Raw genomic sequence first — 11,849 nt, forward strand, 5'->3', positions numbered from 1 at the left:
CAAACCTCTGTAGGCCAATCCTTCTTTTGCAGCTTCTGCTACATGGCAACTATACTTAATATACCATTAGACTTTGGCACAGAGGAAGTTATCCACCAATCCCACATGCCAGTTTGACATTCAAAAAGTACCAGAAACTAGTACCAGAATAAGTTTTAGAAATTTGTGCTTAAGCCCATGGTATTAAATATTTACCTTATGAAAGCTTTTTTTTTTTTTTTTAAATACGCTATCTTCTGCTTTGCAGAGCATCCACTTCACACTAGTGTTTTCTGCTTTGACGTTCAATCAGACAAACGCCTATGGCCACAGAAAATTTTTGTACATACTTCTCCCCTTCTGTGATGTCAAAAGGGCCCATCCCTAAGTTTTTGGTCTGCCTTAATTTCAAGCAGCTGCTACTAAAGAGTGATTCCTCTAGATTAAAGATTTTACAGCTGAAGATTTCCAACATGGGCAAAGACACAAAGATAAAAAGGGGGCTCAAGTGGTCTGTTTTGCAGGCCTCCAGCTACCCCAATTGCCCTATAAGTTAAAGGAAGGCCAAAAGGCATCTTTAGAATTATATACTCAAACTCACACCACAGTGAGAGTTTCTGGTGTAAAGATCTGTTTCGTTAGCCAGGTTTCAAAAAGGAAAAACTACAACAGCGCATCAAAATAAGAAATCCAGAGATAGTGGAAATAACTCACGAGAACTCAAAAGAGCAATTCAAACCCAGAGATGTCTCCCACAACCTAGAAGAGACAAGCAAAGAACTCTCCCCCTCACTTGGGAAAGCTGCAAAATTTCTCTGGGCAATAAATAAAACAGCTCCTTCCCCTCCCCGCCAATCCCTGTAGAAATTCTAAAGCTGATACTTAAACTTCCTCAATAGCTTCCCACCAAAGCCCTCAATCCCTGCAGACAGCATCGTAAAATAAAAGACTTAGCATGAGCAATCCTATAGCCCCCCCAAGAGTGTAGAGCATGAGAAATCCTATAGTCCCCCAGTTTTTTCTCCCAAAAGTTAAATGGATAAGAAAGTGGAAAAGCTTGTCAGACACATATTGACCTAACATTTTGCTAGCTCAGCACTTGTATTTGTGGAATCTACATAGCCTGGTATAATCAGTTATAAAAGAATCCAAGGAATGTCAAGTTGTCCTTGAATTTGTACAACTTTTTACAGTATTTACTTTCTACACTGATGTACCTCATGAATGAAAAACGCTCCCTCACTTATAAAAAGCAATTACCAGAAGGGCATTAGGCTCAAAAATCTTGAATATTGACTTCTGCTTTATGTTTTAATACCTATTGCAGATCCTAACCTGTTGGAGAAGAGTTAGAATAAGTTGCCAATACATCTAGGACGTCACACTCTAGGCGCACTTAACATAGTATTGTTCAGGATAGACGGATTTAAATCAAAGTGATTTAAAGCAGGAAATCATTTAAATCATTGATCTTGTTTTGCATCGGTACTTAAGTTATTTTCCTAAAGCCAATCTTATTCTCATTGATTGGTAACCATAAAAATGATAAGTTGAAACTAGATATAGCCTTGATACCAAATTTGGTACTACTTCCTGCTAGCCAGGAGGATATAGTGCATCTATATACATTTATTTAAGCAATTATTTATCTTAACATACATTTATTCAGATTTAATTTTCACATTCATTTATTATGTTAGAAAAACAGTGAATGATGTATTTCTCATTCACTGGATTTTTTTTTTTTTAAGTTATGATCTGTGGCAAGTTCTATTTGGGTGAAAAAAGTCTTTTTAAATGAATTCCAGTTAATAAAATAAAACTACCTTTAGTATGGATACAGAAGGGGAAAAATTATCAAAACATGTTTTGCTCTTAGAACTAATCAATTTATTAAGCAAATAAAGTGTTATCTGTAGTTAGTAAATTGAACAGACTGTTTCTGGTCATTATGTCCTTCAAGATTTTAGAACTAGTAGAGCTCATCCTCTCACACCTAGCTTTTTCATAGATTGGAAGAAGTAAGCCAGCTTCCCTGCTTTTTCTACTCTTAGCTGGTTCCTTAACTTTGGATGAACTAGCCATTGAAGTGAACAGTTGAATAAAGTGAAAGGAAGAAAATATTCTCTCTGCACCCAACAGAAGAGGCTACTGCTGTCAAAAAGCCTGTTTAGCATTTCTACAAGCTCTGGTTCCATGTGCTTAGCCAGGGACTTCCCCCTGCTTAGTGGTTTCATTTTCTTTAAAGCTTTAGAAGCAAATAGGTACTGTTTACTCTAATAAAATCATTTAAATTTAAAAAAATACATATTAAGTTTAGGTCTTAGCATATATTGTCATCATTTCTTGTTGAATTTTAAATAGATTTTTTTTTGAAGTAATTTAAATTTAAAAAAGGATATTCTTTTAAATAAAATAAAATAAAATGATGATTTAATCCACCCTAATATGGTTGTGCAGCAGATCCAACTATAAATCTGGAACAGAAGGCCCATGTCTTCCTCCCAAAGGAGAGTGTAAGCTGTTAGCCAACAAACAGGCCCTTTTGGTCTCCGGTTACAAAGAGAGACCAACCTTCAGACGTACCTTGCCTCCAGAGACAAATGCCAATTATTATATCTTACAGAAACTTCCTTTTTAGGAGGCCTGTTTCATAGTTACCTCAACATGGCGGGTTAGTTCTATAACATTATCACGGTAATGGATTACTGGATTTTCCAAAATTTCATCTAGATACGGAGAAACTAAGCTACTTCTCACCTATTAAATATCAACACTGGTCAAAATGCTTTAGCGATTGCTAAAAGTCACACTATGCTGCAATGGAAAAATACTGAACCCAAGAAGTCTAAAAACCATCATCCCAGTTGATGAAGTCCTTCCATACTTAACAGAAACAGCTGTAACTTATCTAGAAAGCCAAACATCAGTAACTGAACTTGACAAGGGACTTTATATCCGATAACTCAATTTGCTGTGCCCCTTTTCTACCCACACTCATCATATCTCCCCCCCATGATTACCATGCTTCTCAAAAACCTATTTATGCTTTGAAGAGGGTCTTAGTCACGAATCCTCTCTCAATTTATTCTATAGCGCAATCAAAAGTTGACTTTACAATAATTTCCATAGCAAGAAATTGATATCAAACCAAGATTTGGACTTCAAATGATCTAGGTGTAAGAATTTAGGAATGAGAAATGCTCTGATTAAAATATAGTATCAGAATAGAGGGAATATGCAAATTACTGGACAAATACATAAGTGTTCTCTCTTGTCAAGTTTATTCAAATGCTAAAGTCCCTCAGACAAGATTTAATTAGAATAACCAAATGTCAACACTGTTCCAGGATCAGTGATGCATAGTGATCCAAAGCATGTTTCTTTTGCGTGCAAGTCTTAAATGACCAATTTCAAATAGTAGTCATTGTAAAAACATAGCCAGATTCCCTACAAAATCATGCTTTAGTCCTCTTTCTCCTATGAGCATGTCACGCCTACAGACGTAATGTAAGTCCTCAGCTGGTGACAAAGTAAAGTCATAAATATACTGAAAAGGCAATGAAAGATCATATTTAACAACTGGTCAAGTCAAGGCTACCATTTAGTAGTTTATTTAGTTCCTGAAAAGTGATTGCATTTGCAGCTTTTTGATATTAAGTTCTCTAATCTGTTGGTGCAGATTCTCTTTGCTTGTTGCATGCAAGTGTTTTCCCCAGAAAATGACAGTCTCTGCTCAACAAAACGATGTCACATTTGTCTTCATAGCCTCAGTGCACTACATGGACTGCTTGAATTTGTGGAGATGCAATACTGAATTGCCACACAACAGTTTGATTCACTCCCCCTCCCCGAAGTGATCTTGAGTCAAGTTTCTAAAACCCTACAACAGATTACGGTCTCTCTTTGCTTGGTTTATAAATGTTGACAGTTTGTACATCCTTTAGAGATTTCTTCTTGATATGCCAAGGCAGAGCAGTTAGTCCCTTTGTGTTTGCTCACGTCTTCATTTGTTCATGGTTTGTGGTTCGGTTGTTGATTTTTTTTTTTTTAAATTAAAGAGTCCTATACAGGAAAGCACTCATGTAGTAAACAAGCAACATTTCCTTAAGTAACAGTGCTTTCCTTTGACGCAATACTACCAGTAAAGAGTATGCAGCACCCTCCATTTCATGCCTTTCTAAAAATCAAAACGTTTCAGTAATTTATGTTGCGGGAAACTCCTAATTCCAGGCCTATAATAGATTGCCAGACTCAGGCAATCAATCATCCAAGTAAGGATGCAGTTCTTTATTGACCCACCCACATTATAAATTTCTAAGACAGATGAATAGTATATATACACTAAACTGTGAAAGACTTTTCAAAAATTTTAAATTCAAGTTTCAGCAGTTTGTGTTATGTTACTTCAATTCTTTACCTGCAATAACTCCCTGCAGCTGTCAAGCCCAATATCCACAAGAATGCCCTTCACCTTTTTTCGAGACTTCCTGATATTATCAAGATTTTGAACAGGAATTTGAAACATTTTGCACTTTTCCTGAAAGAGAAAGACAAAAATAATGTGATGGAACATTTGTACATGCACACTTAAGCTTTGTAGTGTTATTCCCATGATATAAATTATTGCTATGCTTCCCTCAAAAGTCTACTTTCCAGCATGAAAAGCAAAATGCTTTGAACAAGGAACTGTTCTTCATTAGTATATGATCTTATGAGATCACTTCCTTATTCTAAAACAAACATGCACGTTCTTATGTTAACCCAAGATTTCAAAAAAATTCAAATTCCTCCCACCCTGACTGAAAAGTAGCCAAATTCTATTCTTCATTCCTGTTTGGTAGCTATATTGTGATCTTCAGCATGGAAGCCTGAATACTTCAATTGTGCTAACTTCGGACTATATTTAGAAAACAACCACTTCACCTAGTGGAGATATAACATGCAAGTGAAAATGTGATGCTATTTCTGCCTCCAAGGAAACCGCATCATGTGTGTGTAGGGGGGTACTTTTTGCCGTGTATATGCTCAGATATCTTTTAAGTACAGTTATTAATGAAATCAGGATTTCCTGCAACTGCTACTATCAACCACCACCTTGCTTAAGTGACATGGAACCAGACATTGCAATACAAGACTAATGCAGTTTTCCAACCTTCAAAACTCCACCACTTCAAAACCACGGTGGACAGCTGAAGCCGCAAATGTAAGCTGAATTTTAAAAATATTTGTAAATAATGGTATGGCTATAGTAGTGCTTCTCAGCAGACGCACGTTCAGATTTCTTGCTTGGTAAAATCTGTGTGGATTTCTAACTGTATAGATTATTGGAATGACAATATCTCACTATCACCCAGTTACCCAAGCCAGGCAAAGGCAAACCTATGGATGAGGAAAAGCTGGCTGAAGTTAAATCCCAGCAAAATAGAAGTTCTGCTGTAGGCAGAGGGAATTACTTCTTAGAGACCATCACCACCACTACCACCGCAAGCTCCTCTGTTTGAAGAAACATGCTCACTGATCATCAAGACAAGTATGCACTTTAGGACTTCTTCTGTGCTTCCCATTAACTCTAGCCTCTTGTACAGCCGCATCCAGGAGAAACTCTTTCTACCGTCTCCAGCTGGCCAGAAGACCGCATCCCATCTTTGATGGCCTAGCCTTGATAATACACACCTTCATCAACTCCTATTTGAATTCCAACAATGCAACTTATTTGGGCTTCAAAGCATCAGCCCTGAGAAACTGAAACTGGTGCAGAATACAGCAGCATGCCTACTCAGTAACATGTTACTGATAGAACAGAGAACTGGGTTATATGCTTACACACGCAGTTCTGTGAGGATCCAGAGAAGGTCTCAGTCCTTATTTCCAAAATCTAAGTAGTCCGGAAGCAGATCACCCAAAAAAAACCTGCTTCACCTTTCAGAATCTCGAGTGCCCTCAACAGCTCCATTTCTCAAAACAAGAGAGCTGTCCCTTACCAGAATAAAGCTTACCTCTACAGAAGACAGGATTTTTCTTGGGGTCTGACCCCCAGACCCGAATTCTCTCCCACAGAAACTATGAGCTACCACAAACCCAATCTACATCCCAGTCCAGATGGAAAACACACTTCTTCAACCTTTAAAATCCTTCCAAACAAATAAGCATCGTAACTTATGTACACAAAACCACCTCCTATTTTCCTCTCCTCATCCCCCACGGAAAGGGAGCCCCATTTGTCAGATGCTAGTCTCCTTGGATTTTTTGTTTTTAAACAAACTCTGGAAGGCATTCGGATACCATGGGAATAGATAAATCCTTATTCCAAATTAAGATCAAGTGGAAATTTGGACACTTTAAAGTTCTAGTTTATAACCAATGCTACTATTGTATCAAGTTATATGCACCAGACTCCATGGTCTACTATACAAGAACACAGTTGATAAGATGCCACGATGATCAATTCAGCCACAAGGAGATACGGGTTCCAAGTCCACTGGAAATATTTCTTCCACCATTTGGGTGATCTTCCTTCTCATTCAGAAGCATCAATGTATCAATTAGATGAAGAAAGACTTTCCATAAGAAGCAAACTATCTACCAAGATAGAACCATCAGTTTACTAAAACAGCACTAATAACCCATGTCCATACTTTTCAGTCCTGTTTTAACAAATCAAATGTCTTCTAAAACTGAAGGTCAGGATTCTTAATCCAGAAAAAACAATATTCTTGAACATAGCTGGCTTTATATATTCCAATTTTCAAGATGCAGTTCTTCAATCCAAGAGACGTACATTCCACAAGTACTAAATATGCCACTGGTCTTAACACAATGCTTGGAAGCAAGATTTCAAATTATCAATCTACTACACTTCGATAATCCATTTAAAATATACAACACATTTTCTTCTATCATAAATCAGGAATTCCAACTTTCTGAGCTTGTTTTTTTAAGTCCTCAGTTTCATTTTCTCAGTTCACAATATTCAGTATTTCACAGCTAGAATAGTGTATTATCCATCCATTTTTATTTCCATGTCATTAGTTGTTTTGGTTTTTTAGCCTTCAATCTTTAACCAAACATTCCGTTTGTTGCATCCTGAACTACCGCCAATCTTTTGCTAGCAACCACCAGTTTCTTGCCAACCAAAGCCAACACTGGGTTAACAAAGCAAATTCAGTAAGATACACTGTATGAAAATGACAGTTTGTCTTACCACCTTGGCTACTGGATGTTTGGGAGCAGAGTGACAAAAACTATTACTAAGCAAAGTTTATTTTAGTTACTTCTGGATGTAAACAGCTCCCAAAAAATTCATAATTCACATAGGTTTCCAAAAGCATTCCATTATTAAGTGCAAAATCCAAACAAATCATCTTATTAAATAAGAGATTACAGTACTTGCTATCTTTATTGCGGATCTTGCAGTCCTGACACATGAATTGTCCTTAGATCATTCACATAGCCCTTAGTGGTATTTTGTCCATTAACTTTTTTCCTTTAAATATTGTCTGACTAGGGTAACACTTCCATAACAGTATTGTATTGGACTTGAGTACAGCATGAGGTTTTCTCCACTATTTCATAGCATATGAAAGGTAATATTCTCCATATTAAATCACGCAAACATGATCTGCTTTTCAACCAAGAGAAGACACCACCAAGACTGCAGACTCCTCCTACCAGTACAATGTTTACTATTGAAACACTGTTCCAAGCAACATAGTTCAAATATTATATTATGAATCAGAGAAACACTTAACTAAAATTAGTGTGCTTGAAGACCATATCTGTGAACCCCAAAAAATTAGCTAAAATTAACAATTTCACCCCGTGAAAGAAACAGGTGACCTGAGAATGAAAAACAAATTGCACTTCTGATTTATGATGTACAGAGAAAGGCTGAACGGTTTAAGCAATTTTCCCCCCCTGCTTGATATTTACATTGGAAATTCGGGTTCTGACTAGCCTAGAAGGTATACAGAGCTAAGAGCTGAGAAATTGAGGAAGGAATTTTTAGTCAGACACTTAAAGAAGGTATGGGGATGATTTTTTTTTTTTTTTTTTTTTTTTTTTTTTTAAGATTCCCCACCTATTTAAAATTTTCAACAACATACATATTGGAAAATAGTGTTTTTCAACAATTCAACATCTCAACACTTCAATTAATATGTGAGCTAACAATATTCATCTTCAGACTCTCTACAAGTCCTCCACCAAAATCAGGACAGACCAGAATTGATATTCCTCTTATTTCTAAAGGTAAGACAGAAGAAGGGAAACATAGCAACAGCAAAAAAGGGCATATGCACAACTGTACAAAAAAAGTCCTTTTGCAGATCACCTTTAAAGTGTGCATGAGCTGTTGGAGATATAGATGTGGCAAGTTCCATTCCAGTTTACATAGACTAATAAAAAGACTCTCAAATAAGATAGAGCACACCTACTGTACAGGTGACAATTGCAAAAGAAAATACTATTCTGTATAACCTCCACCCTTTCCCCCCTTCACATTTAAAGCAAAAAAGCAGATAATCAAAAATTAAAACTGAATGTCGCAAAGTCTGATTACTTCAATGAACTATATTTTCTAAGAGTGAACTAGCAGACTTTTGGAAAAATAAAAAAATTGGGGGGAGGGAAGGTTCAGTCATTCTTTTTAGAACCCGAAAGAATATATGTCAACTCTACAGAGTTTAACACATACATTTGAATTCTAAAGCAAAATATCAGGGGAAGAACTCATTCTCTTTACATGTGAGGACTTCAGATCAAGATTTTGCATTTACCCTGAAACTGCTATCACAATGTCAAACATTCATGTTTGTTGTACTCAATTGTCACAAGGAAAATGCAGAACTTTGCATTTTGGTCCTGATTTGTAAATAAAGGAAAGAGATTTTTCCAATATCTTGCTTTAGAATGCAAGTGTACTTGTAATTTTCAGTTGATTTTATATATTTTCACTTTATTAGGCACTTTTTTAAAATTACACGAGATTCAGTTCACATTTGAGCTTCAATTTTATCCAGCTGCATGTTATTCAGCTGAAGAAAAAAGAAATGAAGCATTAACTTAGTACTTAAGCAATACATAAAAATATTAAAAAGGAGCTAAAATAAGTTAACTTGTAATTTTACAAGCACACCCCTCAAGTGAGCAAAACAGTTTTCCTTAGCTAAGGAAAACAGCAAACAATTTAAATACTAACAGCTGTTTTATTGGAAACTAGTCATAATTTAAGACAGTTTATATTATATTCTCAAGCAGTAAGTGATGAACGTTTTATTGGAATACATAGTCTAAGAAATTGACTCATTGGAAATTGTTCCTTTAGTTCTGAAGCATGGAAAGGAAATCAAATTAAAAATTTCCTGCAAAACAACTGCTATTTAAAATTATAGCTTTGTTATTCTGGAGTGTATATTCCCTTAGGGTTACTCTCTGTATAATAAACTAAAGAGAACACCACGAGTTTCATTACACTAACTTTGGTTTCCTGCCATATTCTAAACACGGAAGTTTCTCCCTAGCTCAAAATGCAGCTATCCAGATAAGAGAGGAGGAGGAGACGGTTCTAAAAACAAACTTTTAGGGCTTCTCTACACAGGGAACTTGACCAGTATTGCTATAGTGGAATAACTATTCCAGAATAACTTGCCATATCGACACTCCATTGAGTGTCCATATGGGGAGTTATTCTAGAATATCTTCAGCGTGATAGTTATTCCACTACAGCAGTGCTGGTCAAGTTCCCTGTGTAGAGAAGCCCCAAAGATAGTAAAATAAATATTATTCTACAGATATGCCTATCAATTTCCCACATAGATAGCCCTAAGACAACCCTGATTTATTTACACATTAGCTACCACTCATTTTCACATTACAAGACTATGTCATTAGAATGTATCTGAAACCATCAAGCTTACAGAAGGGCTCTGCCTACTCCCTTCCACTATTCTAGAGCAGTCCCGAACAAAAGTACAGGTTAGGGTTGGGGAACTACATCTGCATGGCCTATACTCCCTCAGTATTCTGGTTAAAGAGGAGATTTGGTTTTGGAATGAGGATGTTGTCCTTCCCATCTGTGTTACCTGAAGTCTGACGGCCAGAGGACTTCACAGTCATTATGGAATGTGCACAAGAGGCAGTACACTCTGAACAAGGCAGCCAACTAACTCAATCCTTTCATCTTCCCTTTAACCTCTCTTCCTTCTCTGGATGATGTGGGTTTTAACTACTGTGAGTTTAAAACAAAAACAAAAACAGATCAGGCGACAAGTGTATGTTGAGGCTCAACCCTGCCACTGCCTGCAGGAGTATTTTTCAGTACTGCACACTCCCTGAGTTTAAAGGTACTGTGTATCCCTTCTATTACCGTGTTACAGTTACACACCCCATGCACTTTTCTATACTACAACATGGCAGGAAAGCGGGGGAGGGGGACAGGCAGAAGAGAAGCAGGAAGAAGAGTGCACTGCCCTCTCGATCACTCCAACTCCATGCAGGGTAGGGTACCTAGGAAACACCCTCCGCCTCACCTTCCAGAACTTTCTAGACTATCAGATCTACTGCACATGCTCACACATGCTCAGTACCAACATTCAAACACATCAACATTCCAGGCATGCTCACTGTCCTTCTTTGCCTCAGAGTTACAACCTCCTGACCTTTCCCCTACTTTGGTTATTTACCTCAGCTGACCTTTTCCCTACTTTTGTACTACGCATGCTCAGAAATATCATGTGACCTGCAGCTTCCAATGATGATGTGACTCTTGCTTATTCAAAATGGAGGTCAAGAATGCACAATGGAATCTAGGGAATTTCTCTGGTATCAACTCCATGCGGGGTATCCAGGAAGCACCCTCTACCCGCCTCCCAGTGGGTACCAGATACTCAGTATGTGGAGGATGTATCCCACGCTGCAAGTCCCAAAGAGTTTAAACATTTTGTGCCCCCAGGGGGGCTGGGACCAGGGCACAGCCCCCCCCCCGCCCAACCCCAGCCCTGGACCGAAGAGGGGTGGCTTTGTGCGGGGGGGGGGTCCTCCTCACTGTACTGGTTTGGGGGGAGGGGTGACGAGTAAATGGAGCAGGTACAATGTACGCTGGGGCAGGATGCTCTGGGCTGGGAGGGGGGTATATACATAGAGACACTCGGGTCGCCTTAGGTTGCCTGGGCCGAGCCGCCTCCTGGGCGCCTGCCGCTCCCAGCTGGGAGGGCATGGCCAGCCGGAGCCCCGGCGCGCCTAGTGGAGCACGCCCAGCCTGCCCGAGGATACAGTCGCTGTGCCGCGCGGTCCGTCTCGGGCGCTCGGACTAGCCCTGCCGCGCTGGGGGCGGGCGCTCCCTGTACCTACCCGGCCAGGCTGTAGGGGGAGCTCGCCCGCTCCTCTCCGCCTCCGCCTCCCCGGTGCGTGGGTCCGCGCGGCAGCCTCTGCCTCCCGCTCCTCACAAAGCCAGCCCCGCACCGCGCTGCGCCGCCCGCCTCGCCGGCTCCTCCTCCCGGCCCCGGGGCCGCCCGCTGCGCCCCGCTCTCAGTCACAGATCGGCGGCAGCAGCAGCATCGCCAGCGTCCTGGCCCGCCTCAGCCCCTGCGCGGAGCCCCCAGGGCCCCGCTCCCATCCATCCGCCTCCGCTGGCTCCTTATCCAGCCCAAACCAGAAAGAGAAAATGGCGCTCGATTTATCCCAGGAAGTGACGTTATACTCATTTGCATATCAGGCAGCAGACCAATAGGGAGTGGGTTTGTCCAAGGCTCCTATTGGCTCCCTCCATCAGCTCCCTAGGGAGAGGCTAGGTACTAAAGGTGCAAAATGTTGGGGGGCTGAACCCCCCATGGGTCCCCCTGACTCACCTGTTACCTCCCTTACCTTCCCAT

At 39.6% G+C, this 11,849-nt stretch overlaps 1 protein-coding gene across 2 annotated transcripts in view; it reads right to left on the bottom strand.

Moving 5' to 3' along the window:
* Positions 1–11,504, bottom strand: part of ADNP2 (ADNP homeobox 2) — a 29,178-nt gene extending 17,674 nt beyond the window's left edge. Inside the window, exons 1-3 of one of the 2 annotated variants that reach the window (XM_026660630.2) lie at positions 11,329–11,410; positions 10,062–10,207; positions 4,400–4,519 (exon numbers count right to left, since the gene is read on the bottom strand). In XM_026660630.2, the coding sequence (XP_026516415.1) occupies positions 4,400–4,507 (108 nt within the window). In that variant the 5' untranslated portion in view covers positions 4,508–4,519; positions 10,062–10,207; positions 11,329–11,410. Of the gene's footprint in view, positions 1–4,399; positions 4,520–10,061; positions 10,208–11,328 lie in introns of both variants that reach the window. The other variant, XM_026660639.2, reaches the window with a different exon arrangement.
* Between the last annotated feature and the right edge of the window lie 345 nt (positions 11,505–11,849).

The sequence above is a fragment of the Terrapene carolina genome, unplaced genomic scaffold, assembly GCF_002925995.2.
Source record: "Terrapene carolina triunguis isolate 2854851 unplaced genomic scaffold, T_m_triunguis-2.0 Scaffold58, whole genome shotgun sequence".
In the NCBI taxonomy this organism is placed as follows: Eukaryota; Metazoa; Chordata; order Testudines; family Emydidae; genus Terrapene; species Terrapene triunguis.